The sequence below is a fragment of the Halichoerus grypus genome, chromosome 1 (genome assembly GCF_964656455.1).
Source record: "Halichoerus grypus chromosome 1, mHalGry1.hap1.1, whole genome shotgun sequence".
NCBI classification, from domain to species: domain Eukaryota; kingdom Metazoa; phylum Chordata; class Mammalia; order Carnivora; family Phocidae; genus Halichoerus; species Halichoerus grypus.
Window position 1 is genome coordinate 208,994,565 of NC_135712.1, and position 27,273 is coordinate 209,021,837.

General features: G+C 58.2%; 2 protein-coding genes across 3 annotated transcripts in view; one reads left to right on the plus strand and one right to left on the minus strand.

Annotated features, from left to right (window-relative positions):
* The window catches only part of PDE4A (phosphodiesterase 4A), a 46,091-nt gene extending 37,974 nt beyond the window's left edge, over positions 1-8,117 (minus strand). Inside the window, exons 1-2 of one of the 2 annotated variants that reach the window (XM_036109265.2) lie at positions 8,010-8,117; positions 7,186-7,385 (exon numbers count right to left, since the gene is read on the minus strand). In XM_036109265.2, coding sequence (XP_035965158.2) covers positions 7,186-7,385; positions 8,010-8,057 — 248 coding nt within the window. In that variant the 5' untranslated portion in view covers positions 8,058-8,117. Of the gene's footprint in view, positions 1-3,995; positions 4,489-7,185; positions 7,386-8,009 lie in introns of those variants that run through there. The other variant, XM_036109264.2, reaches the window with a different exon arrangement.
* A 7,200-nt stretch (positions 8,118-15,317) lies between these two features.
* CDC37 (cell division cycle 37, HSP90 cochaperone) lies at positions 15,318-26,163 on the plus strand. Its single transcript, XM_036109282.2, has 8 exons — positions 15,318-15,518; positions 20,865-21,146; positions 21,461-21,569; positions 21,679-21,794; positions 21,882-22,004; positions 22,529-22,711; positions 22,821-22,892; positions 23,978-26,163. The coding sequence occupies exons 1-8, from the start codon at positions 15,417-15,419 to the stop codon at positions 24,131-24,133; spliced, it is 1,143 nt and encodes a 380-aa protein (XP_035965175.1). The 5' UTR covers positions 15,318-15,416; the 3' UTR covers positions 24,134-26,163.
* Positions 26,164-27,273: the final 1,110 nt, after the last annotated feature.

Sequence of the window (27,273 nt, forward strand, 5' to 3'; positions counted from 1 at the left end):
GAAGACAGTGGGCTCAGATGCCCGCCGAAACTCTGTCCTCACTTGTCAGTTTGCAGTTCCCTCAGGCCCGAAGCCCTACCTGCAATTCAGAGGAGCCTGCAGTCAATCTGTGACTGGTGAAGGAGGGGGGGCGCCCTGGCAGCCAGGGCCCAGGATTGTGGTTTGGAGGACACCCCCTTCTGTCTGCAGACGTCAGAGAGATGTACTTTGCAGAAGTGCAGTTCTCAAAACACCAGCTCCTGGTTGCCCAGCCCCAACGACAGCCCTCTGAGCCTTACCCACAGCCCTGGGGGTGGGCAGATGTTATGCATGTGGGTGTAGTAAGAGCACAGAGGCTCATGGAGGCATGAATGGGGGGGGGGCTCCTGGTCCCACAGCGAGTCAGTGGGCAGCGCTACAATCTGATTCTCACCCACCTATCTGGAGTCCAGGAGACCTGGGTGTTAACCCCCAACTCGCGGTGCGACCTTGGGCAAGTCACTTCTCTCCGTTTCTTCGGCAGGAATGGCGAGCCAAAGACGCTGGGAGTTAACAGGCAGGTTGGTGTTGGGAGGCCCCCGCACGGGCACGGGCAGGGGCACGGGCAAGCGCCGAGGTGAGCCGGAAACTCCGCGTCCGCAACTTTTCCGCCAAGTTCCTCTGCATCCGCCAGGCGGCCGTCTCCACTGCGCTTGGCTGGACGGGGAGAGCCGCCTGGTGCCGCCCGGGGAGGGCGAGGACCTCACCCGCAGCCTGCGGTCGGCCGGCCTGGCGCCCACTCTCCGAGGCGCTCGATACGCATGAAATAATAACCTGGGGTGCCACGCTGGTGGCGCCGGCCGCGACTTTGCTCTGCTCGGGGACTAGAGCCCCACAGGCGGGTCCGGACTCGGAACGCACACTCAGCCTGTGCCTTTCTCGTCACCCAGCAGAGGGCGCGCGGAGGGAGGGGCGCGAGGAGGGACCGGTTCCCAGGACACCGCAGGGATGAGGGAGAGCCAGAGATGAGAGGAGGCGAGGACCCAAGTGGAGACAGAGGCCGCGGGCCAGAGAGGGACCCCAGTCCAGCTGCCTCCACCCCTTCCTGGGGCCCCGGCAGCGCCTCCCTCGGGGAGAGGATTTTGGAGGTACAGAGGGGCACAGGGGGGCGGGGCAGGGGTCGGTACGTTGGCCCTGCCCCCAATTCAGGCAAGCCCCCCCCTCCCCGCCCCCACTACCACTGGAGTCGTTCTCTTCCTCCAGCTCCATCTGCCTCTTGACAGATCGTGGTGGTGCCGTGACTCAGCCCCGCAGGGCGCCAGGAGCACAGGCTCATACATTCCCAGGTCTGGAGGGGAGTTGTGGATGCCATCTCAGATGGAGGGCAGTGCCCTCTCTCTGGGGGTTCTTGTGACTCAAGTCTAGGGCTGTCTGGATCCCCTTTTTGGTGGCTGCATGAACTGCAACGTGGGTAGCACTGGAACGCCCTGCGTGCACTCAGAGAACCCCCTTTCTGGAGAAACAGGCTGGCAGGAAGCCCATTCTAAGAAGCGAGGTTCCCACTGGAGGCCTCTCAGTTCCCCCTTCCTCCTTCTGCCTAAGGGTGGGGGGAGGACGCTGGCACCCATTCCTTCCCTCTGGCCACAGCCTCCAGTGGGCAGGCCCGCAGCGAAACAGAAACCTGAGCCCTGCCGGGATGTGGTTGAGGTTCCTGTTTTTAATTCCCACCCTGGCAGAGCAGGGTCTACTCAAACCCCACCTCCTCTCCTGAGTCCAGGTCCCTGAGTGACTATCTACTGAGCACTCACTGTGTTAAGTCCTTTACACACATCCCCAATCTCACAGAACTCTCAAACACCCCCCCCCAACAGAGCAGTACCAAGAGCCCCATTTCACAGATGGGGAAACTGAGGCCCAGCGAGGGCAAGACCCTTGTGCCGGGACCCCAGGCATCAGACAGAGGGGTGCTGGGATCTCAGCTGTGCCATTTCCTGCTTGTGTGAGCTTGGGCGCGAAGGAGGGACTTTGCTCCTCTGGGCCTCAGTCTGTCCAACAGGAACACCTCCTGAGGCTCTGGAGACAATCCCATGAGGAGATGGATACCACCAAGATAACGATGATGATTACCACTCAGCCACTGTCCCCAGAGAGTCAGCACCCCAGACACCAGGGTAGGGGGAGTCCCTGGGGTCTTAAAAAGGAAGAGGGCCCAGTTCCGACGGCACCCCACTCCTTCACTGGTCTCTCAGGACAGTGACCTGAGCTAGTTTGGCATTCAGCCCCAGCCCCGGGTCTTGGCATTTCCTGTTGATTCCAGCTTCTGTTTTCCTTCAGCTTCTCTCCAGTTCCCTTTGGGAAATAGCAGGCTGCGTGTGCCGGGCCCATGACACTCGCTTCCTGCCTCGGGGCAGGGGTGCTGGGGCTGGGTATGTCTCCAATGGGAGTGGGTGGGGGTGGTCCAGGGAGGGGGCGTGTAGGGCCTGCTGGAAGGCCCCAGAGAGAGCTAGAATTGTAGGGTCACAGCCTAGAGGGGCCTCCCTTGGGAACTCCAGGAGGGAGAGGCCCGAATCTGACCGTCTTAGCGATGTCGCAAGCAGAGGGGCACCCGTGGGGGGTCAGACAAAACGCACAGTCGAAGCTGTTGGTCACAGAGTCAGACCCCCGAGGACCACTAGAGCAGATACTGTAACTAGAAACACCAGCTGGTTCGAGGACAGCACGGCGGGCAAATGGGAGCGCACCCCAGAACTCAGACGACTCCTGGACGCAGGGAACAGAGGCAGCTGAGAGCATGTCAGCGTCTCAATCAGTGTCCCTGGGAGCTCGGACAGTCCCGCTGATGCAATCACACTGTCCCAGGGCCACCATCACCGCCTCCTGGGAATGCGTGCAGTCACAATCGGTGCCTCAAGAGCACACGCAGTCACTGTCACAACCGCCGTCCCAGAAGCACACAGTCACATCGTCATGGTCCTGGGAGCTCACACAGTCATCCTGCCACAATTCCTGCCACCCCTAAGTACACAAGTCACACGGTCATAGTCACTGTCCTGGAAGCACACCGTGTGTCACAACCACACTGTCCTGAAGCACACACACAGCCATGATGGCACAATCACCGTCTCAGGAGCACATATGGTTCCACGGCCACAGTCACTGTCCCCGGAGCACACACAATCCCATGTCACAGTCGCGGGTCCCCAGAAGCCCAGGCAGCGCATGCAGCTAAGGCAGACACACCAGTCGTACCCCAATGGCTGGAGCCAACCCAGGTCAGTGAGAGGGCGCCGTCAGAGCCAGCCCAACACCTGCCCTCTAACACCATCCCCTCGGGGAGGCAGGGACTCCCTTACCCTGTGCAGGGACCGTGCACCCTCTGCGCACGGTCCCTCCCTCTGGTCAGCTACTGAACCCTAACACTCCTGCCCTGAGAGGGAGCTCCAACGCAGCACACAGACCCCCAACACGGTGCTCCCCCAAGAGGCTCCCTCTGGATTTCTGACCCCAGTTGCTTCAGGGCGAGTCCCCGAATGCTCCCCCCACCCCATACAGTCCTCCACCCCTTAAGGGGACTCTGAGAGCCCCTCAGCCTGGAGGAAACATTGTGATCCCAGCAGGCGCCCCCTACAGTGCCCTCTAGGTCGTCCACAAACATAATGAATCTAGCTGCCAGTACAGTGCCCCCAGGAAAGTCCCTTCAAGTAGCCAACCTATAGCCACTGTCCTGCGCTGTCATCAACTAAGGTACAGACTCCCAAAGCTGCAGCCCGCAACCAAGACGTCGTAAATACTACACGCAGCATGGCTCCCCCGAGGTCGACCCCAGGACCGGCTTCAGTAGGAAGGGTACTCGTGTACGGGGCACCACCAGGGTCGCGTCCCCGACGCCCCCACAGCAGAACTCCCCCTCCGCTCCACACCCCCGCCAGTCACTCGGACTCCACCCGCAGCGCAGCGCCGCCTGCGGTCAGCGCGGCGAGTTGCGTCCTCTCTGCGCGCCTATCCGCTCCTCGCGCGTCCGCCGCCCGGAGTCTTACCGCCTGCAGCTGCCTCCGCTCGCGCCGCCGCTGCCGGTGCCGGTACCGTGGAAGGACGAGGGCCAGGACATGCGGGAAGTGCGCAGGCCGGGCCGGTCGCCGGTGTCCACGGCGTCGGCACGCTCTATGGGCCGGTGTGGGGACCGTGCGGGCTCTGCGCGCTCCGCGCTGTCGGAGTAGCCGCGCTGCTGGATACGAATTGGGGTCCGCGGCTGCCGCCACAGGTGCTGGGGGGGCGGCTTCAGGGTGGCCTGGCCCTCCCGGGGCCCGGGCAGAGACAGAGACAGGCTCCTCTCCGAGGGGGCGGCCGGGGGCTCCATGGCGCCGGCCCCCTCCTGCGCCCCGGGGGGCCCCGGCCTCTCCAAGCTTCCCCCTGCTCAGCGGCGCGCTAGCCGACGCGCCCGAGGCCCCGCGGGTGCGCCTGGCCTCGGTGGGGCCATGGCGCCCCGGGGACAGACCCGGGGGCGCTACGGGCCGGTCGCCCCCGGGCCGGGCGCCGCGGCTTTTTGTCGGCGGCTGGCGCTCTGCTCGGCGCCCGGCAGCGCTCTCCGCGCTCGGCACCCCGCTCCGCGCCAGCCCCGGCTCCCCCGCCCCGTCCCGCCCCTCCCCGCCCCCCGCCCGCCGCTCTGTCAGCGCCGCCCCCCTCCTCCTCCTCCTCCGTCCGGGCCAGTGGGGGGCAGCCACCCAAGGAGGGGGGCCCTCCCCGCCCACGCAGAGCCCCGCTCCCGGAGGGGAGGGGGCGCCGGAACTCGGCTCTCTCCTGAGCGCCCTGCCTAGCCGCGGCGTGCACGGGAAAGAAGGAGTTAAACGGTTAATCCGATCAGGAAGAAGACACCCGACTGGTTGCCGGTGTGTCAGTCAGTCCATCCATCATGGCGGGGGCGGAGCCCTATGCTGGCGTGTCCTCGCCGCTACCCCTGGCCGGGGGGGCGCATGTGGGGAGTGGTCCCGGTGCCACCGACGCGGTCTCTGCTGCCGGCAGCGGCGACGTTCGGGGATTCTCCTGTTGGTGGGTCGGAAGATGGTGATGGTGTGTGCCCAGGGCGGGATGTGCGTGCACGTGGCCCCTTCCGAGGGTTGTCTGTGTTTTTGGTGTCGGCTGGAAGTGTGTGTGCGCACGTGGTTGGCTGCTGCGGTCTGCCTGTTTCTCTGGATTTCGCTGTGTGTGTATCAGTGTGTCTGTGGGTGAAGGATGTGTGCGCACGTGTGCTGCTTGTTTGGAGGGTGTGCGCCGCTGTGGGGTCTGTTCTGGTGGCCTGGGGCTGTGCATGTGTACCCACGCGTTTGGGTGTGTATTGTGGTCGGTCCGTGCTTGCGGAGTTGTGCAGGCAATTCAGCCTCGGCTGTTTGACTGTGGTGTCTGAGGGAGCCTATACGTGTTGGTGTGTGTGTGGTCGGCCTGAGGGCCGCTTTGGGGTGTTTCTGGGGTGTGTCCCTTTGGTTCCCGTGTGGCTCCAGGAGGACACCCCGGCTGCCCGCCCACCGCTCTGTGTATCGCTGCCTCTTGTAAAGCGCTTCTACAGAAGGTAAACTGAGGCAGGTCTCCGGCAGCCGCGGGATGCACCCCCATGCCCTTTTCAGGCGAGTAAACAGCCGCGCCTCCTCCCCGCGGCCCCCGCCGGCAGAGCCCCCCTTCCGGCACCTAAATCGGGAGTCGCCGTGACTCACGCTCCCGCCTCCCCCAGCGCCGCGCCGAGCGAGCGAGCAGAGAACGAGCGGGATCCGAGCGCCACCCTCCCCCCATCTCTGCCGCCCCGGCCGCGACGGAGCCCTGGCGGTGGCCGGGCTTGGGGAGCGCAATCGCCCGGGTGCCCCACCCCCGGGGCCGACGCGCGCTCGGACGCTAAACGGTTCTAGTGCGCGTCCCCGGAACCAGGTCCCCGCCCCCGCGTGCCCCCCTCACTGACTCCCCGGGGCAGGCCGTGCTGTCTGCCACCGCCCTCCTCCCCCCCATCCCCCCCAGCACTGTTCTTATTAAAAAAAAAAAAAGCGGCCATCTCCAACCCCCATAGCCGCTTTTCTCCCAGCCCGAGGGGGCTCCGGGCGTGGGCGAACGCGGAGCAAGAACCCGCCCCGCATTAGCAGCCGCGGGGTATCCCAGAAGCCAGAACTGTGTCTCCTACTTCTCTCAGGGACCCTCCCCCCGCAGTACATAGTCAAAACGGCTTCTGGGGATTGGCAAGGGCTGCCAGTCCTCTCCAGATCATTTGAGGGTCCTGGACTGGGCCAAATTCTTGGGGGCTGGAGGCTGTAGCGTTGGCCGGAGCTCTGGGTAACAAGGGATGGGGGCGGAGGGGGCGGATAGACCGCAGCGGGGTGGGGGTGGGGCGGTTTGCGGAAGAAGGACACAAGGCAGTGGGCTAGGGCTGGTGTTTGGAGCTCTGGTCTGAATCCGGGTTAGACCATGCTGGCCCTGAACCTGGCAGAGGGTAGAAGGATGATTTGGGGGCAGGGGGAGTTGGAAGGAGATACATTACACCCAGGGAGGGGGGGAATGACAGTCACTTCCGTCCCCCATCTGGAAATGAAGCATTATATCATGACCCAAGCAGAGACCCTGGAGACCTCCAAGTGAGTAGATAAAGGGTGGGGAAGATGGAGGCTGCAGAGAACAGTGGCCTGAGGAGAGCAGTAGGGGCAGGGGCCTGGCCAGCAGCCAGGGCAAGCTCAGCTGTCCAGCTTTCAAACTCATCCTCCAGCCAAGATGGGGGCTGAAGTGCCCTCGGAGGACCCCAGATGAGAAAGAGCAAGGGGCTCACACATACCTCTTATATCTACCCCCAAGAGAAAGAAAAATGCCAGTCCAGCCCTCCTCCAGGGTCTCACCATCCCCTTTAAGTCCTGGAAGGAAGTGCAACCTCCCAGGAGAAATAGAAGCACACAGCTGACTGGTGGGAGACCCACTCCCTAACCTGCCCCAGCTCTCTGATTGTGGGGGCATGACGGGACTGGAGGGCTGAAACCCTTTCCACAACCCTGCCTCTTGCTGACTCAGGCAGCTGCAAAATGGAAGAAGGGATTCCTAGAGGCTGCAAGGGGCACCCTGGGGAAGGCGCGTCACAGCCTGACCCACAGGGCTCCAGAAGTTTCAGCTGATTTTGTGAAAGGCCAGGGGCCTGGAGCATGGAAACGGCTGGTGGCTGGCCCTGAATCTCCACCCCACCTCCCAGCCTGGCCCCCTCCTGCCTACCTGTCAGCTTTGGTGATGGAAATCCGCGGAGGGACCAGCAGTGGCAACGTGGTGGGCCTTGGCGGCAGTGGGACCCCAGGGTCTGAGGGCTCAGTCTCGGCCCAGCCCAGGCCGGGACCCGTGGAAAGGCGACGGCGAGGACGTCGGAGGTCGGCCCCCAGCATGTTGGCACTGGTGGGCTCGGGGGTCTCCCACGGCCTCTGAGGAGGGACAAGGACAGGATAGGGGCATGGCCTCACCAGGCCGTTCTGAGCCCCTCCCTCCAGTAACACCCTTCCCTAGCCACCTGAGAAAGTGGCTGATGGGGATATAGACTCCTTGTGTCCCCCTCACATCTTAGCCACTCCCTGATCCCTCCCACAAAGGGCGCTTTCCCACCCCTTCTCGGCCATAATTCTTATAGGGCTCCCTTTTGATGTTCCGGCCCTGGGGCTCTGGACCCACTGTGTGCCTCACTGAGAAGCCCCTCTAACATATCCCCACCCTGCACGCCTACGAGGCCCCTCCTGGCCTTACAGTCTGTGGCTCCTCCCCCCATCTTAGACCCTCAAGACCTTACCCCCAGCACCCCTCCTTCACCCTACAATCCTCTCCCCACCCGGGAAGCCCCTTGGAAGCCCCTGCCTTCTGTCCCGGGGCTGAGAGCCTCTTAATCCAGGAAGCAGGAAAATTATGGCATCAAGGGAGTAAACTGAGGCACGAGGCGACGACACTCAGATTTGAGGATGTGAAGCCACACTTAGTGAACCGCCATAGTCACAAGAGGGCGCCCGTCTCCCTCGCGGCCCAAGCCCCGCCCCCAGCCCAGGCCCCGCCTCTCTCACCTCGTCCCCCGGCCCGGCCACCGACAGGACACTGCGGCTCCTCTTCATCCCGCCAACCTAGCGCGCCGTTGGGGCTGAGGGGGTCATGTCCGCCCGGGCCAGCGCCTCCTGAAGGACCAAGCCGAAGGCATCCGCCATTAGTGCCCTGGGGCTCCCCCTGCCGGCCGAGCCTGAATCATACCCTCCCTCGCTGGTTTTCCTCTCCGGAGGCGTGACGTCAGCAGGTGGCTGACGCACTGCCCGTCGGGTGACGTCGCCCGCCCGTTGCCAGAGCGACAGCTGACGCACGGCTGGGGTCCGGACGGCGTCAATGCCCAGGTTGGCCACTGGGGGGCCGGGAGCCTCGGGACCGGGTCGCCCCAGCCCCCACCCGTCCTCCCTCGGGGGCTTCCCCCGGCCTGGGGATCCCGCAGAGAAGACCGGGAGCTCCCAGGAGCGGCCGCGTGTGGCGCGTGGTCCGAGCCGGGGGCCGGAGGAAGCGTCTCCTCCGAGCTGTTGGGCTTTTATGCCTAAACCCGAAATAGCTCCGATGTGCGGGGGCCGGGCGCAGCGAGACGGCGGCTTGGGCACAGATGGGGGACGCACAAGCAGAGGCGCGCGGAGACAGACAGGGACGCGTGGAAATAGAAACAGACAGACAGGGACACAGACGCAGCTCCCGATGATGAGTGCGCTCTGCTGCCGGCGATCCTTGCCTGAAAGCCTGGAGGAGGGGGAGGCTGGTTCGCTTCACCTTCGCACCCAGGTGCTGCGAATTATTGCTGTGTGGCCATGGGTCAAGGACAAACTCTCTGAGCCTCAGTTTCTCCTCTGTGAAATGGAATGATAATCGCTACAGGGTCCATGTGAGAATGAAATGAGATCAGACCGTACTGAATTCTCACAGGACAGTGTCTGGCACTCAGTAATTTGCTTAATACTAACAACATCTGAGCCTGAGAGAGCCTGTTAGAACCCAAGTCAGATCATGTCCCTCCTCTGGTCAGAGCCCTCTATGGCTTTTACTTCACTGAGAGGAAAAATCAAAGCCCTCAAGAGGAGGCCCACACAGTCCTGGCACAGTGTGCCCAGTCACCTCCCGGTCCTCACCTCTTACCACTCCCTCTCAGCCTTTGCTCCATCCACACTGGTCTCGGCTGTTTCTGGACACACCAGTCACACTCTAGCCTTAGGGCCTTTGCACCTGCTGGTCCTGCCTGGATCTCTTCCCTTAAATATCCACAGGCTTCTCACATTCTTCAGTTCTTTGCTCAGATCTCACCTTTTCAGGCTTTTCTCCTGGAGGTTCTCTCCATCCCTCCCCTGTTTAAAGTTGCTAGCCCCTCAGGACTCCCAATCCCTCTTATCCTGCTCTATTTTTCACAGGTCTTATCGCCTGATAATGTACTATGTAATTTATCTATTACACTTATTGTCTCCTCCCACATTAGAGTATCAGCTGCAGGAGAGCAAGAATATTTTATCTATTTTATTCATTACCATATGCCCAGTGCCTAGAACTGAATCTGGAACATAGCAAGCTCTTAGTAAGTATTTGTTCAATGTCTGGTTATTATTTTGAGGACATAATAGCATAATTATAAAGTTCCTAGCAAGGTCTGCTATGGACTAACTATTTTACCCCCTACTTTGGCTTTTATTTCTTTTTCTTGCCTTATTGCACTAACTAGCATTTCAGTTCAGTGTCAACTAGTAGAAATGAATGTAAACATTATCTCACCAACCTCGGCAAACCTTTGACAGACAGTTGTCGAACAAATGGATGAATGTATAAAGATAGCTTAAAGGTCACCTCCACTTCTCAGCCAAACTGAGACAGTCCATGTTCTGAGCTCCCACTGCTGCTTATTTTGCCCCCATTAAAGCATTCATCATTCTGAGTTGTAATTATCTGTATAAATGGTACCCATTCATTATGGTCCCCCACACATGGTCTCAATGAATGCTCAACGAATAAAGGAATGAATAAGATAGACACAGGGAGAAAGAGGCACCCCCTCTCTCTGTATGAAGTCAGATGCATGCACTCAGACAGGCAAAGAAAAGGCCATGTAGTAAGTAAGGGCCAGGCTCAGGCTCCAAAATTATGCTGACAGGGGTGCCTGGGTGGCTCAGTCAGTTAAGTATCCGACTCTTGATTTCCACTCAGGTCATGATCTCAGGATCCTGCGATCGAGCCCCACACTGGGTATGGAGCCTGCTTAAGATTCTCTCTCTCCCTCTCCCTGTCCTCCACCCCTAACCCCCACCTCCACGCAGCATGGGTGCTCTCTCTCTTAAAAAAAAAAAATTACACTGACAGCCTTGCATTCAAATCCTAGCTCTGCCATTTATTAACTGTATGTCCTTGGGCAAGTCACCCAGCCTCTCTGAGCCTCGGTTTCCTTATCTGTAAAATGGGAATGATATCTATACCTATCTGAGGAGGTTGTTGTGAGGACGAAGTGAAGCAATGCATGTAAGGTTCTAAGCACCATGCCTGGTTCATAGTGGGTGCTCACAAAACAGTAGCCACCATCCTAGTAATAACAACAGTTATCATCATTGTTGTTGACCTCACATGGAGCTATAGACAGACATGGAAGATAGCAACACATTCACAGAAACCTCACCTCCTCCCATCCTCCCCTTAGACTCACCAGCTGACTCTGTTCTGCAAAGACTTCAAGCATATTCAGACCTCAGGGCCTTTGTACTTGCAGTTCTCATTGACCCAAAAAACCAGGCTCGGATATCGTGTTCCTCCCACTTCCTGATCTCCTTGACTCTGCTTTCAGTTTGTTTGTTTCTCTTAGACTTATAACATTCTAACAAGATAAAGAATATACCTACTATTTTTGTCAGCTGTTGCTCATCATTTGCTTAGGACTTGAGGTCAGGATGTTGATCTGTTCTGTCTCCAGCTGGCTCTCCAGTCCTAGGGCAATGCTGGCATTACAGTAGGCGCTCAACATATATCTCTTGAAAAGAACGAATAAATCCAGTTGATGCCCTTACCTCCTCAGGCCTCTGCTCAAAGGCACCTCATTCCAGAGGGCTGATATAGATGCCTCCCTCCACCCCATCGCCCTCATTCAGCTTTATCTTTCCTCTCAACTGTCATCATCCCTGACATATCATATATTTACATTTCTGCTGTCCGAAGCCTGAGTTCCACGAGGGCAGGGGATTTTTCAGTCCGATTTTAGCTATACCGAGAACCAACTTCACAGACATGTGACCTGTGCAGTCCTCACAGCCCCGTGCTTAGAAGGTTTAACGCCCTGCCCTTGTCTTGAAATGCTTCATTACTTTGATCAAGGGCCCTGCATTTTCCCCTTGCCCTGGGCTCTTCAAATTCTGTAGCCAGATCCCCAGTGCCTGGAACAGCCCGTGGATTTGCAGAATAAAGGAAGGAATGGAGGAGTGGATGGCCGGGAAAGGCCTGCAATCCAGGGAAGAGGGGCAGAGACACACACACTGCCGCTGTCCGGACACCTGTGCACGTTTGCAGAAATCAGCCTTGGCAGAACCCCAGGCTTGGAAGGCAGGGCATCATGAACTGGCCTGAGTGCCCAAGGTAGAGGGGTGCCTCTAAGCCTGCCTTCCCTTCTTCCCCTGGGCAGCAGGCCGGCTGGGGAGGGGGGTCCAGATGGCAGAGCAGGCTGCTCTGGGCAGCTCTTCACTTCATCCTCACAGCAAGGTCCACCAGGCTCAGGCGCAGAGAGAGGTGGCCTCCCTTACCCCAGCTTGTCAGCTCGATGAGCCAGTGGCCCAGCCTGGGAGCCCCTGGCCTGGCTTGTCAGTAAAGCACTGGCTTCACCCAAGCCCACCACCCTCAGAAGAAGGATGCCGGGCTGGATGGCCAGCAAGAGGGAAGGAGGTGAGGATAAATGCCCTTATCCACACCTTGGCCCTGAGCATTCAGGCCTGAGAAGGAATAGTTACTAACCAGCTCTATGCCTGGAGCTAAAGCAGGGCCAGGAAGGATCATCAGGGGCCTCAGGCATGTGCGTGTATATGCATGTGTGTGTGCATGAGAGTATACACAGCTGTCCGTGTGCCGCCAAGCAGGTGGAACTTTCTGTGAGTCTGTGAGTGTTGCACAGCTGAAACCAGACCATACCTGCAGGAGTATATGTATGTGACAGGGCGAAGCCACATCAGCCTATGTAGGAATGAGACTTGACGTGCCTCATATATGGTGTTTGTTTAGTATGATTATGTCCGTCTGGATTTAAGTGTGTGTGTGTGTTTGAAGAGTATTCAACTCCTCCAGGAGGTCCTCCTGGATACCCAACCTGAAGTGGGCCTCACCATTTTGCTCTTTTGACACAACCTTCTATTTCTATCACAGTCCTAATCGTAATTTGTTATATATTTATTTGTTTATGTTGTTTCTTTTTCTGTCTTCTCCATTATATGGCACCTCTGTGGGAGCAGAGAGTTTTGTTCTGTTCCCTGCTGTCCCCAGCAACTGGCAGATAGTAGTAGGTGCTGAATAAATGCCCGTTGAGTAGATATTCATCACAGTAGGGCTGTGTCTGTGTGGTATAGAGAGGCGGGAGCTGGCTGCATATCGTTAGTTCCTGGGGGGGGGGGCGCTGTGCTCAAATCTGGCCTTCACCTTCTTCCTTTCCCCTTCCTTCAGCCACGCTCACTTTATGGGAATGATGATACTCCATCAACTCCCTGTATTGCCTTTGACAAGCTCTTTCCCCTTTTCTGGGTCTTAGGGACTCACTTACCCCATCTGTACAATGGGAGGGAGGTAGATTGGTTCATGATAAGCCTCCTTCCGGACCTAAAGTACTATGAAAATAGTCTTGATCTAATACCCTAATTCATTCAACATTTATTGAGCACCTACTGTGTGCCAGGCACTGTTCTGGCCCTGGCCCTCCCTCATATAAGGAGCTGAATGAAGGGAATGAATAAGGCAAATACCAACCAGAAACCCCATTCCATCTCGAGCACCCTTACCCCCAGTCACTCTCTATGCCCTATGAGATTTTAGTCTTTACAGTCTCAAATCACCAGTGGGTATTCCTCGCTTTACACACTGATCTTTCTCCCTCACCAGCCTCAGGTATAAGCACAGCAAACAGCCGGCTGTTTTTGCTGGTTGCTGTAGCCCCACCACCTGGCTGCAGTGCTGGGGCACATAGTAGGCACTTGGAAATATGTGTGAAATGAGCTAAGAAATTAATTGACCGAGTAAAGTCAGGCTCGCATGCATGACCTCAGGGAATCCTCCGTGTCGTTACCCACTTTGCAGAAGAGGAAATTGAGGCTCAGGGAGGCAGAGCCCATGCCGGGGTCCCACCGCTGCTAAGTAGTGTGTGGCTGTGGGATGCAGCAGAGAAAGCTTGGGTAGTCCAGAGGACCACTAGCAGCCGCCCACCCCCACCTCACCGGTACGCAAGACACAGCAGAAGATGCGCCGATGGTGGTGGTGTGAGAAACCGAGGGTCGGTGCAAAGCGACTCAGAGGGCTGTCTCAGTACCCAGGTGGACATGCTGTGCTGGCAGATTAGGAAAGTCTTGGCGCTGATGGGGAAGCTTCCGGCGCCCTGTCCCCAATTCTGGGAGCTCAGGCTCCCAGGACCCCGTTTCACAGGGGCGCGTCGGCTCCAGTCTCGGAAGCCAGGGAAAGACCTCCGCGGAAACCCGGGAATCTCTGGCATCTGGGGTCCTCCCCGCACACCCACAGCCCGGAGGCCGGCCTGAAGCCCTCAAAGGGCGTACCGGTGGGCCCCGGCTTTCTTGGGGAGTGGGGAACCCCACAGCGTCCTGGTCCCCTCCCTCCGGGGTGCCGGATCCCCTTCCCCACCGCAGCTCGCAGCCCCGAAGCTTACCTTGCAGAGGGGCTGGGGAGGGGATGCCCCGCCCTCTCCGGCCTGAGGGGCGGGAGGGGACAGGGGTGTCCAGACCCTTTGTTTGCTGTTGTGTGTGTATGTGTGTGTGCGCGACTGTGAGACCCGCTGGGGTGTGGGTCCGTGCGCGCGCGTGCCCGGGCCTTGACGGCCGCGGAGATGCTGGACAGCCTGGCCAGCAGGGGGAGGGGGAGGAGAGGGGGACTCCCCCGCCCCCGCCCGCCCACTCGCGGGTTTGAAAGATGCTCGAGGGGGAGGGGAGGCAGCGGGCGGGCGCTTTTGTCTGGATGGCCCCTCCTCTTCCCTGGGCAGGGGAATCCCCCCATCTCGAGTCCTTTAATACATTCCCTCCAGCCCCCTGTCTCCAAACACCCTCTCAAACACTAGTCTGGGAAAAAGCGCCCCTCACTCGAGGGGCCGGAGCTCCTCCCATCCCACCCGCCCCCACGGAACGCCCTTTAATCTGAGATAATCCTGGCTCTAGGCTGCAACACGGCCTTTTATCCCAGTATCAAAACGAAGGTTGGAATGCACGCAAGTGTGCAGCTGGGGTCGCCCAAGCTCGCAGTAATGGAGTCTTTAGAGCCCCGGCCAACTAAGGGGGCTCCAGACCGAAGGGGAGGGGCTACGAACGATTCTAGAGTACCACACGAGGAAAGCTTCCATCCGCACCTCCACGATCCCCTTCCCGTCCCCCGGCTGCGCGGGGCTGAAGCACAGGCCTTTGGCTAGACATTAGCGACACCCAGCGACCACACGGGGAGACGCCGCGGACAAGAGCGCGAGATCCGTTGGCTTGGGTGCGGGGGGAGGGTCCGGGTAATTTTAGAGGTGGCGTGTGTGCGCGAATCCCCGCTCACGAATGGCATAGGATGGTGACGTGAGGGGGAGGCTGTGGGCCGAGCCGGGGAAACACCAGGTCCCAAGGCAGGACCACATCGCCCCCACATCCGACCCCCCAAGGGCAGGGCCATATCCCTCCTCCGCTTAGACCTTTCCAGGGCAGGGTCCTGTACCCCTAGGACTGGGAAAATGCTCTGATCAGACACCCCTCTCCAGCGCAGGGTTAGGTCCTTTTCTCCGGGGGCAGGGGGAGAGGTCTTCCCGCCGAAGCCCGCCCCTGCAGTAGGCTCGGGCTGACGTCACTGCGGCGTGGCTAAGGGGACAATCCCCTGCTTCGGTCTCGCCACCTGCCCCGCCCCTCGCGGCCGCAGCAAACGCCCACCGGGGGGCAGCGGGAGATGAGGGGGGCTCGAGTTTGGAACGCCAGCCCATATACCTCCAGGAGGTGCCCAGCGGAGGCCCCGCGCCCAATGAGGCGAGGTCCTTACGGGGACTCCCGGGGGCCGGAACACGTGCGCCTGACCCTTTAAGGCAAGCCGGGTCGCCACTGCCGCCACCGCGGTTACTAGGGATATAACGTCATGCGCGGGCGGGGAACGTGCGCGCCAGGGCGGAAGCGGAAGGGGCGGGGCTCCGCGGGCCGAGTCTCCAGCGCTGCCGCCGCCAGAGTCAGACCCGGAGCCGGAGCGGGCTGAGCCGCCGAGGCAAGATGGTGGACTATAGCGTGTGGGACCACATCGAGGTGTCTGACGATGAGGACGAGACGCACCCCAACATCGACACGGCCAGCCTCTTCCGCTGGCGGCACCAGGTAGAATGCGCGTGCCCATCCCCTTCCCCCCACCCCCACCCCCGCCGGGACTCCGCTCCAGAGTTCTGACCCCTGGTACTGCCAGGGACCCCCACATTGACACCTGGGATTCCCAACGCATAGTCTGGACTTACAGTATAGCTTGAGGGGTTCCTCGATTCAACTCCAGAGCGCAGAACTGCCAGGGCGCTGAGTCCCTACCAGAGATCCCGGGCCTCCCCTCCGATTTCTGCATGGAACTCCCAGTTGACCCCTAGGGCACCTTTTTCCGAGTCTGAGCTGCTAAGATAAGCTTTGGGGGTGTTCCCTCAATCCCTCCTGGGACCTTCCACTTACACGCAAAACTCTGCCTCAGAGTCTGGACCCTGATCTGTTCTGGGAGACATTTCTGATCTTGGATATACCATCCGCCACTCCCCAAATCCTAGAGTCCTCAGTACTTTGAATTTATCCTGAGATCTTCCTCCCTAGTTCTTGACAGGGATTCCTATTCAGATCCAGAGGTCTGGCTTCTCCTCCCAACAGAGCAAGGAACTCTGTCCTCCCCTGCGATTTCTGTTTCTGGCTTGGGAGTCCAACCCATACCGGGGGCCCCTTCCCTAGAATGTAGACCGGTGCTCTACCAGGGCCTTAATTCTCATTCAGGACTGGAGTTTTGGAACCCATTTTTTCTCCAGACCAAACCACCGGTTCGACCCTGATGGAGCCTTCCAATTCCAGCCACTCGTTAGCGTCACCTACTGTGGACCCCATTTCCCATTATACCAGGAAACCCTACCCTGCAGGGCTTCCGGCCGGTCTAGAGCCCCTGCCCCTCCTTGGTATTGCAGGCCAGGCACCACCCACCCCCAACAGTTTCCTGTAGGAGCCTCTGGCAGCCTTGGAAGGCCTTATACCAACTCCAATCCAGCACCCAAACCCACCCGGCCTTCATCCTGACCCCAGCTCAGTCTGCTGCTCTCAGACATCCAGACTGTCCCTGCTCTCACTAGGGACCCTCCCAATTTGATTCCAGATTTACTGCGCCTTCTGTTACCTATTTGCCCCCAAATCTGGATCCCAGAATCCTGTCTGGGTGTCCTCCAGCCTTTCTCCCTGCCCAGCAGTGCTCACAGGCCAGCAGAAGAGCTCTCATAAGTCCTAATACTCCAACCTCTTGCTCCCCCAAATCAGAGCTCCTACACCCACATACTTGTGTATGTTGTACTCTCCCACTGAGGGTGAGCTATCTCACGGAACCTTCCAGTTAGGAATTCCTCACCCCACCCTCGCCTATGGCAACTCCCAGTCATTTATCCAGAACCTCCTAGAAGGGCCCTTCCCCGGTCCTGTGTTGTCTAGTCCCTACATCTGGTCTCCAGTCCCATTTCCAACCCTTACCCTAAAGCAGTAATCTCTTGGGTAGCGTACCTGCCAGGCAAGCCACTGAGTGTAAGAAGAAAGTTCTAGCACTTCCATTTCTTGCCGTGTGTAACATTTTATTATGAAATGCTTGAGACCTGCGCAGAGCTCTAAAAAGACTATTCTTGGGAACACCTACTTTTCTCACATAAAGAGGTTAATCTATACAGCCGTATGGAGAACATTTTGGTCCTGCTGGGTGGGAAGCCAGCGCCCCGTCCCCTGCAGAGTCCTCCCCGCCACGCCTTCCTCCCTCCTGGCACAGGACCCTTTCCTGTCCTGCTGAGGACCCTGGGGCTGTAGTGGAGCCTAGTGAGGGTGGGGGTGGGGGAGGGAAGATAAGCATCTCCAGCACCAGCTTCGGTTCGGCAAGCCTGGGTTCTAATCCCAGCCCTACCACTTACTGCTTTTACTTTCCCTGCCCCTAGAGACCATCCTGAGAATGAAATGAGATTAGGCCCGACAAGAACTTGGCTCAGGGCCTTGGAGGGAGTAAGCATATGGGAGCGGGAGGTGGGATTAGTAAGAAGGAGCCTGGTGAGCTGCTGAGCACAGGCCTGCACACCTAGGTTCCAGTCCTGGCTCCGGAATCACTGACTTAATGGATGACCTCCGGCGACTCATTTGATCTCTTTGTGCCTCAGTTTCCCCAGCTGGGACTATTAAGGGTATCCACCTGATAGGGTTCTTATGAGGGGTTATCTTATTTATTTAATGTGTGTGATGTCTTTGGGATAGATAGCATCTGGCATGTGATAAGCTCTCTGTAAACTTTAGTCGTTATCATCATTGTTATTATTCAGGTAACCTGTGCTCCTGGGAAAGAAAAATTCCGGAAGTACCAGAAAGAGACAAGGGAGTCTCCCAGCCCCCTGCTCCCTTGTCCTGATAGAGCTGCTGTTACTGGTTTCTTGTGATTCCTTTCATCGAACTGGTTGGCACTGAGGTTCTGGGAGCCTCAGGGTTTCTTTCTTTCTTTTTATTTTTTAAGGTTTTATTTATTTGACAGAGAGAGACACAGCAAGAGAGGGAACATAAGCAGGGGGAGTGGGAGAGAGAGAAGCAGGCTTCCTGCCGAGCAGGGAGCCTGATGCGGGGCTCCATCCCAGGACCCTGGGATCATGACCTGAGCTGAAGGCAGATGCTTAACGACTGAGCCACCCAGGCACCCCGAGCCTCAGGTTTTCTATCTGTAAGGCAGGGGGGTGGGGACACCTGCAGACCCCCCGCTCCCTGCCGAGGCGTCTGCTCAAGCCACCCCTCCCAGAGGTGTAAAGCCCGAGCTGGGCAGGCTCTGGGAGCCTTTATTTAGCTTTAGTCTCCCTGGCGGCCACTCAGGACACTGAAAAGAGCTGGGTGGCCGCCCAGCAGGAACCAGCAGGGTGGTAGGTTCCTGCTGCCCCCTGAGGCCAGTGATAATGCCAACCCCAGGAGCCCCTCACAAGGCAGCAGGGAGCCTCCGGGGCAACACAGGCCCATCATGGAGAATGGGAAGTGGCAGGGCCCAGGGCCTCTTTCTCTTGTCTCTCCACGAGGCAAAGGCCTTCTCGACCTTTATCCACATGGGCAAAGTGAGACTCGCGATTGACTATAGCAGTCCTGTGGGGCGTGAGTGAAGACTCCAGGTTTCTCAATTCCCACCCACCGCGGGCCTGGCTCTGTGCTGGAACCTGGAGATAACGGCCTCAGAGAAGGCCCAGAAGTGAGTTGGGAGGCCATTCTGGTGGCAGTGGCCATGACGATGGTGATAACAGTGGAACGCGTTTGGTACTGAGTACTGGGTTGCAAGCAGTTTCCTGGGAGTAACTCCTGAGGCCGCATTTCCCAAAGAGGAACGCCGAGGCTTGGGAGAGTTTTAAGTGTTTTAGCCAAGGTCATGTTGCCAGTAAATGGTGGAGCTGGGTGACGTGACCGTGCAGTAACAACCACTCCCAGTTATTGAGCATTTACTCGGGGCTGGAAATCGATCTAAACACTTGAAGTACATTTTCTTGTTTGAGCCCCAGAATGGTCCCCAGAGAGAGAGAGAGAGATTGTCCCCTTGGATGGTAATGGCAGTCGCCAGCACGGGAATGGGGCTTGCTGAGCGTCCAGCACGGCTCTGGACTGTTGACTTTAACTTCTCATCTCCTTTGCTTCTCCTGGTGCCACCCTGTGAGGTTGGTGTGGTGGTCGCCTTTGACAGATGAGGAAACGGAGGTCCCTAGAGGTTAGGGGATTGACCCAAGGACACCCAGCCTTTACTCTGGTGGCCGTGGATTATGACCCCACATTTGGGGCCCTGAGATTGTCCCCCAGCATCTTATCATGTTACCTGGGGATCATGAAGGGGCCTTTGGAGCACAGTGATGCGGCCTGGGGGCTCTTGGGGGAGGCTCTGTTGAAGCTGAGACCTGGGGACAAAGTAGGTGGAGCGAGGGGAAGCGAGTTCCAGGTGGAAGGAACAGCCTGTGCAGAGGCCACGAGTCAAGAGCGAGCTGGTGCATTTGGGGAACCATGAGGGCTAGCATCTGCATAGGACCCAGAGTTGGGAGAGGAGAGTGGGACCCAGGTCCTCATGGGGCCTTGGTGCCATCTGGGCAGCTTGGGGCAAGGGTCAGGGTTCCCATCTGAACCCAGACACTCCAGGTTGGGGTGGCAGAGAGGGCTGCAGACAGATGTGGATGTTTCAAAGACTGGCAGCTTCTGAGTCTGGCTTGGGGGAGCAGCAATGGAAAGTGGTGGCACCTCTCAGGACTCAGTCAGTGGCTCTGGATTGAGCAGGCACTGCTGAGAGCCAGGGGAGGTGATGGAGCCAAGCAGGGCTGGAGAGCAGACAGGGCCATGCCATGTGAGGTGGGGTCCAGTGGGGACCTAAGCGAGAGGGGGAATGAGAAGGGGCACCATCTGAGCTTGGGGTGCAGCAGAAGAGGAGGTCTGGGGAGCAACAGCTGGGGAAGGGGGGACAGGAGGCTGGTGGGCACCGAGCTAAGGCTCAAGGAGGTGTGGCGGCCTGGAGACAGAGCTGAAGGGGCCTCGGGAGTGGTCCGGGAGCAGTGGTCTGGGTGGAGCGAATTGGAGAGACATCTAGAAGTGAAAGTAGTCAGGACTGGGTAGCAGAGAGGGAGGGAAAAACAGGGCCAGTGAGCAGGCCTCAGCTAGGGGCAGAGGTGGCTCGAGGAGGTTGCTGGGCAGGGAAGGACACCCGAGTGTCACTGAGGGCAGCTCCAGGGAGGAGGGGGAGCCTGAGACCCCCATCCAGTACTTCATCAGTTTATTCATCCAACAAGTGTTTCCTGACTCTTTACTGTGTGCTTGTGTGTGAGACACAAGAGTGAGCAGATCCCCACCTCCATGGAGCCAGTATCCTGGGAGGGGGACACACGGAAAACACAGTAAATAATTGTCACCAGATGTTAGCAGGTAATGAGTGCTGAGGAGGAAGGTGACACAAGACAAGAGTAAGGGGAGGTTGCCATCTTCAGCAGGGTGGTCGGGGAGGGCCTCATCTGTAAAGTGACAACTGAGCCAAGATGGTTAGGATGCGAGGGAGTAAGTGGTGTGGGGGGCGGAAAATCTGGAGGGAGAGCTTTCCAGGCTGCAGAAACAGCCAGTGCAAAGGCCCTGAGGTTGGCAGTGGGTTCAAGAAAAGGTGAGGCGGCCAGTGTGACTGGAGGGAGGGGGGCAGATCCGCAGGGCCTTGTGGGTCATGGATAGGACTTAGGCTTTTGCTGAGTGTTGTGGATGCCAAGGAGGGTTCTGGTTCTGAGCGGGCAGGCTGGGGTGGGGGTGGTGAGTGTGCCCAGACTCAGGTGTGTGCAGGTATACTGGTGGGGGTGGAAGCCGGGGGTTGGGCCACCGAGGGTGGTGCAGACATTCCCTGGGGCCGTCCCAGGTACAGTGGGTGGGAGCCCTGGGTGGGGCCCGGCTGAGGTCCCGGGCCTGAAGGGCTGTGTCTGCCCCCAGGCCCGGGTGGAGCGCATGGAGCAGTTCCAGAAGGAGAAGGAGGAGCTGGACAGGGGCTGCCGCGAGTGCAGGCGCAAGGTGGCTGAGTGCCAGCGGAAGCTGAAGGAGCTGGAGGTGGCCGAGGGCGAGGGCAGCAAGCTGGAGCTGGAGCGGCTGCAGGCCGAGGCTCAGCAGCTGCGCAAGGAGGAGCGGAGCTGGGAGCAGAAACTGGAGGAGATGCGCAAGAAGGAGAAGAGCATGCCCTGGAATGTGGACACGCTCAGCAAGGATGGCTTCAGCAAGGTGGGGTGGGGGGGTGCTTGGTGGTGAGACAGGTGCGGGGTGGGGGGGGAAGGCCTCCTCAGGTCAAGGGGTGGAGGAACAGGTATGTGGGCCGGGTGGACGAAGCACCCCACTGGTACCCCCCTCTGATCTGCCCGAAGGCCCTAGTCCGAGGCCACATGTGCCACACCCACGCTCCTGCCACACTGATGCTCATGACACCGTCACCACCTCCGCCGTGGAAGGGATGGGCGCTGCGGCCTCGGCCCACGCGGCCGTGCTGGACACACCCTGCGGCCTCGCCCCAGCCCACTCCCCCTCTCGCCCCATCACAGAGCATGGTCAATACCAAGCCAGAGCAGGCGGAGGAGGAGTCGGAGGAGGTGAGGGAGCAGAAACACAAAACCTTCGTGGAGAAGTACGAGAAACAGATCAAGCACTTCGGTGAGTTGGGCACCAGTTGGAGGGGGCCCACCGGGGGGCGGGGTGCGTAGGACAGGGGCTGGCCCTCTGCCTCCAGGGCCCTTCAGCACTTTGCCAACACCTTCTGTAGGCATGCTCCGCCGCTGGGACGACAGCCAGAAGTATCTATCAGACAATGTCCATCTGGTGTGTGAGGAGACGGCCAATTACCTAGTCATCTGGTGCATTGACCTAGAGGTGGAGGAGGTGAGTGGAGCCTGCCCTGGGACTGGGGAAGAGTCCTTCCCTGAGGCCGCCACTTGGTGACATCCTGCCTATATTCTCTCTGGGCAGAAATGCGCACTCATGGAGCAGGTGGCCCACCAGACCATTGTCATGCAGTTCATACTGGAGCTGGCCAAGAGCCTGAAGGTGGATCCCCGGGCTTGCTTCCGGCAGTTCTTCACTAAGATCAAGGTAGCATCCCTGAGGAGCCTGGGTGGGGTGGGGTGTGGCTCTCTCCAGGGCACCAGCCTCAGTCTACAGGAGGGGTGGACACATGTCCACTCAGACTCACGGCCGTGGGATCAGAGCCTGCTCTATCAGGGGAGGGCAGAGACGTGGAGGGGCCAGTGGTCGGCCCCCATACAGAGTTTAAGAGACAGGGGTGAGGGACAGAGTCAAGGACACCTCGGGGTTCCTCAGCTGAGCACCTGGAAGAACAGAGCTCCCCGTGCTGAGGTCAGGGAGACTGAGGGCAGGGCAGCCCGTGCGGAGCGATCCAGACAGAGCTCGAGTGAGGCGTGTTGAGTGTGGGGTGCCTGCAGGCCCCTGCAGGCACATGTGGAAGAAGGGAGCATGGCCGGCCTGTGGTTTGGGGGGGGGGTGGGCAGGCAGGCAGGCAGGTGATCCATCAGCAGGGAGGCGACAGCGTCTGCGGGTCTGCGGCGGGCCGGTCCTGGGGCCGGCCCAGTGACCGTCTCTCGGCCCCGACCCTCCAGACAGCCGACCGCCAGTACATGGAGGGCTTCAATGATGAACTCGAGGCGTTCAAGGAGCGCGTGCGGGGCCGCGCCAAGCTACGCATCGAGAAGGCCATGAAGGAGTACGAGGAGGAGGAGCGCAAGAAGCGGCTGGGCCCGGGCGGCTTGGACCCCGTTGAAGTCTATGAGTCTCTCCCTGAGGTGCGGCTCCCCTGCCCCGGCAGGGGGGTGGGGGCAGGGGGGTTGGGCAGCGGCAGGCAGGACCCCCCGGGGACCCAGGCCCTGACCCCCGGCCCATCTGCACCCACAGGAGCTCCAGAAATGCTTTGACGTGAAGGATGTGCAGATGCTCCAAGATGCCATCAGCAAGATGGACCCCACTGTGAGTAACAGCGCCCCAGGCCCGCCCACCAGCCGAGCTGCGCCTCCTGAGCAAGCGATATGTCCTCCTGTCCCCCTCCAGCCCTGCTCCCCACTTGGCTAGGAGAAGCGTCCCTTGTGGGCTTCACGGAAGAATAGGGGAGGCTTGTATCCACACACTGGTTTACACGTATTAAGCACCTACTGTGTGACTACACCCAGCAGTGAACCCGGAACTTTCAGCGTGTCCCCTGCCATGGAGTGTCACCGCCCCTGTGGGCCATTTATGAGCCTAGTGGGCATACCAGGTTGGCCCCACCTTTGTCCAAGGAAGGGGTGCTCCTCCCTGGCCTTGGTTACCCCATCAAACCACAGTTTCTCTGGATACTGACTTGGAGCATGCATGGGGTGGGGGGCGGGGCTGAGCTCACAGTACACATCAGCTGCCGTTGTATGTATGTGTGTATTTTAAAGTAAGCGCTATGCCCGGCATGGGGCTTGAACCCATGACCCCGAGATCAAGAGTCCCATTCTCTACTGACTGAGCCAGCCAGGCGCCCCTAACTGTTGTTAATATTAGGAGCAGTGATCGTGCTGGTAGACAGGACCTTGTGTCTTTATAGGCCTTGGTTTGACCCCCTTCCTGCTGCTTGGCTCACTGGTTGGCCACACTAGTTTCCTCATCTGTGAAATGGGTCTAGTTGCAGGACCTGGTCCAGGATTTCTAGAAGCTTCCATGAAAAAGGATTATCTAGACTGAGGGTCTTGACCCTGTGGTTCACAAGCTCACTGCCTGTCTTTAAAAGTAAAAGTTTTACTGGAATGCAGTTTTTTCTGGACGTACACTATTTAAACTTGAGTTCACGTTAAGTGAAACGTAAAGTTCTGTTCTTCACCTGAACGAGCCACGTTTGAAGGAGTCGGCAGCCACATGCGGCTGGTGGCTACCGTGTTGGACAATGCATGTTACAGGCCACTCCCATCATTGCAGAGTGCTCTGGACAGCTCTGGTCTAGAACAAGCAGTGAGCAGGCTTAAGGACGCGCAGGGGGACAGGCGGGCCACCTGGCGGGGGGCAGCCCGGCCTCACCACCCTTCTCCCCACAGGATGCGAAGTACCACATGCAGCGCTGCATCGACTCCGGCCTCTGGGTCCCCAACTCCAAGTCCAGCGAGGCCAAGGATGGGGAGGAGGCGGGCCCCGGGGACCCCTTGCTGGAAGCCGGCCCCAAGCCAGGCGACAAGAAGGATGTCAGCGCCTGAGGCCCCAGCTGCTGCCCACCTGCCTGCAGGCCCCTGTGTGCCCCTTTTCAGAAAACAAAAATAGATGCCATCTCCCCAGCTCCTGGCTTCCTCCACTTTCGCTGCTCCCGCCCAGCCTGGGGCCGGGAGAAGGCCTGTCCCCACCCCCACTACCCCCACCTCCAGTGCTCATCCAAGTCTCTGCTTTGAGTCAAGGGGCTTCACTGTCTGCAGGATGTTACCCACCCCACCCCCCAATCAGCATTATGCCAAAGGCCTGGGGGTCCAGGGAGGGGCGGAGGTTGCTAGGCTGGTCCATGAGGTGGGGGGAGGGTCTCCAGCCCAGAGGCCTACTCCAGTCATCATGGGCTCTGTTTTCACTGTTCATCTGCTGTCGAGTCTTCTATATGGTAAACAGCAATGATCTTCCAATAAAGGATTTCAGATGCTCAGGGGGGCGTCTCGAGGGCTGTTGACACAGCTCTTCTCTTGGAGTGGGAGGGAAACCCAGTGAGTGTTGGAGGCCTGGCCTGTGATGCCTCAGGCTTTATCCTCCAGCTGTCTGGGCAGCTCCCTCTATTATGATTCTAGGTTCTTGCATGTGCTGTTCCACTGCCTAGAACATTCTTCCCCAGGATTCCTTTACATCGGAGTTCTCGGCCCCACCCCTCCACTCTCTGGCTTGTCCCCCAAGCCTCCCTGCCACCGCCCATTCAGGAGCATCTTTCATCTCTGACCACTGCCCTTTGCGTCCATGGTCTCCACCCTGGTCCAGATCCCCATCCCCTCGGGCCTGCAGCCCGCCCCAACCTCTTCCCCATCTCCCCCCTTCCCCATCAGACCCCAATAGGCAGTAACCAGAGGGTAGTCGTGAACACGTGAGTCAAGACACATCCCTCCCCGAGCATAAGCCCAGTCTTTGCTCTGGGAAGCTCACAAAGGCCTGCACCATCTGCCCGGGTCTCTCTGTGTCCTCCCCTCTGCTCGCCCTCTCTCCCGCTCCCTCCTTGCGGGTCCTTGAGCACTTTAAATTTCTCTCTATCAATGTGACCTTGGGCAGCTTACTCAGCCTCCACGTACCTCCCCCTCCACTGCACAATGAGTAATGTTAGTGCCTTTCTCCTGGGGGTAGTGCTAAAATGAGATCATGCCACAGGCAAGCAGGGCGCCTGGCACTTAGATGCTCAAAATGTGGGCCTTGGCGTGTGCCTGTCTCTCTCCCCGAACACCCTTCCTGCAGTCCTTGGGCTCCTTTAAAAAGTAATAATTGGGCCACAGGAAAGGGCCTAAAGAATAATAGTATGATGAACAGGGACATCAGTTTAGGATGAAACCAAGCAGCAAGGCCCTCTGCCTGCCCCTTCCAGGGTGCCTACCCCACCCCTGGCAGCTGCTTGTCCCTCAGGCCAGAGCTCAGTGCCACCTCTTCCTGGGGCCGTTGGCCCACCTGAGTTGCCCCTCACACCCGGCCAGGCGGCTTGCCTCACCTGCCATGTGCCAAGCTTTGCCGACCTGTATGCTGTCTTCTCCCTCGTGCTGTTGAGCACCACCGGGGCACAAACAGTCTTCCGTGGTCCTGAGGTACTCACAGTACCCTGGAGGGGCCCTGGCCCTTGGGGGGCGCTCAGTAAACCTCTACTAAAGCAAAGAGCACCTAGATGCTGTTGTGTGCAGGCTGATGGCCGCCAGGGGGCACTGGTGAGCTGCAGCCCCTGCTAGCATCCCCTAAAGGTTTTATACGGTGGGAATGGCAGGCGCAGAGCTGCAGGATCTGCAGGGCTTGGGGAGGAGGAAGGCATCTTAAGGCCCTGGGTAAACCTCGCCCATCCAGGATCTATCCAGGATTGGCAACTTCATTATTTACTGTGAAAACTTTCAAAGATGGAATCCATATTACTGGTTTTTCCTTTTGCCTCAGGCTCTAATATAACTCAGCACTGTTATGGATTCTCTACTTAAAATTTCAATATTTTGTTCATGGGTGGTTTTTTTTTTTCCACATTGTGCTTTTTAAAAAATATTGCATTAAAGTATTTATCTTGGTTACCGAACTTTTTGGCGCCCTCTTTGCTTTCATGCCTCACCTCCCTCACCCTAGTGTGGGCTCTCCTAAGACAGAGGATTTAAAACATCAAATGCTATTAAGAGACACTCGGGGGGACTAGCTCTATCTCTGCTCATCCTCCACCCAAGCGGTTCCCCGCCCCCAATCACAGGAGCCCATGGGAACCCACTGTCCACACTTTCTTCTGACTCTATCCAAGGTTTCTTTTTGTAAAATTGAATGTGTTATTTTATTTTTTTAAATTGAATGCGTTCTTATCACCTCTCCTCTCCTTTACCTAAAACATACCACGTTCCACATTCTGAAATGCATCTTGCTTTTTTCACTGAACAATATGACCTACAGACCCTCCTTTATCAGTCCATCAGCACTTCCTCATTCTATCCTGTGTGGAAAGCTCCATGGTGTGCCTATCTCAGCGTTGGTTTCATTCGGGGGTTTCCCAGTCTTTTTACAAACAAGAAATACCCTTGTGCACCATTTCCCATGAGCACAGGCATCCTACCTGTAGGAAAAATTCCCAGAAGCAGGATTGCTGGGTCTCAAGTGAGAAACAGAATTCAACTCAAAAGGGTTTCACAGAACAAACTGTAATGAAGGGATTGATGTCAGGGATGTGAGCTGGGTTGGAGAACCAACAGATGTATGTCGAGTGTATTCGTCTTCTGCAGCTGCCGTAACAAACCTAATGCCTTCAACACAAATTTATTGTCTTCCAATTCTGCAGCTCAGAAGCCTGACACTAGTCTCACTGGGATAAAATCAGGACATTGGCAGAGCTGCGATCCTTCTGGAAGCTCAGGGTGGGATCCATTTCCTTGCCTTGCCCAGCTTCTAGAAGCTGCTCACATTCCTTGGTTCCTGGCCCTTCCTCCATCTTCAAAGATGGCGAAGATAAGTCAGGCCCTCATATTCTATCACTCTGACTTCTTCTTCTGCCTCCCCTTTCCACTTTTTTTATTTTTATTTTTTTTATTTTTTTATTTTTTTAAAGATTTTATTTATTTGACAGAGAGAGACGCAGCGAGAGAGGGAACACAAGCAGGGGGAGTGGGAGAGGGAGAAGCAGGCTTCCCGCCGAGCAGGGAGCCCGATG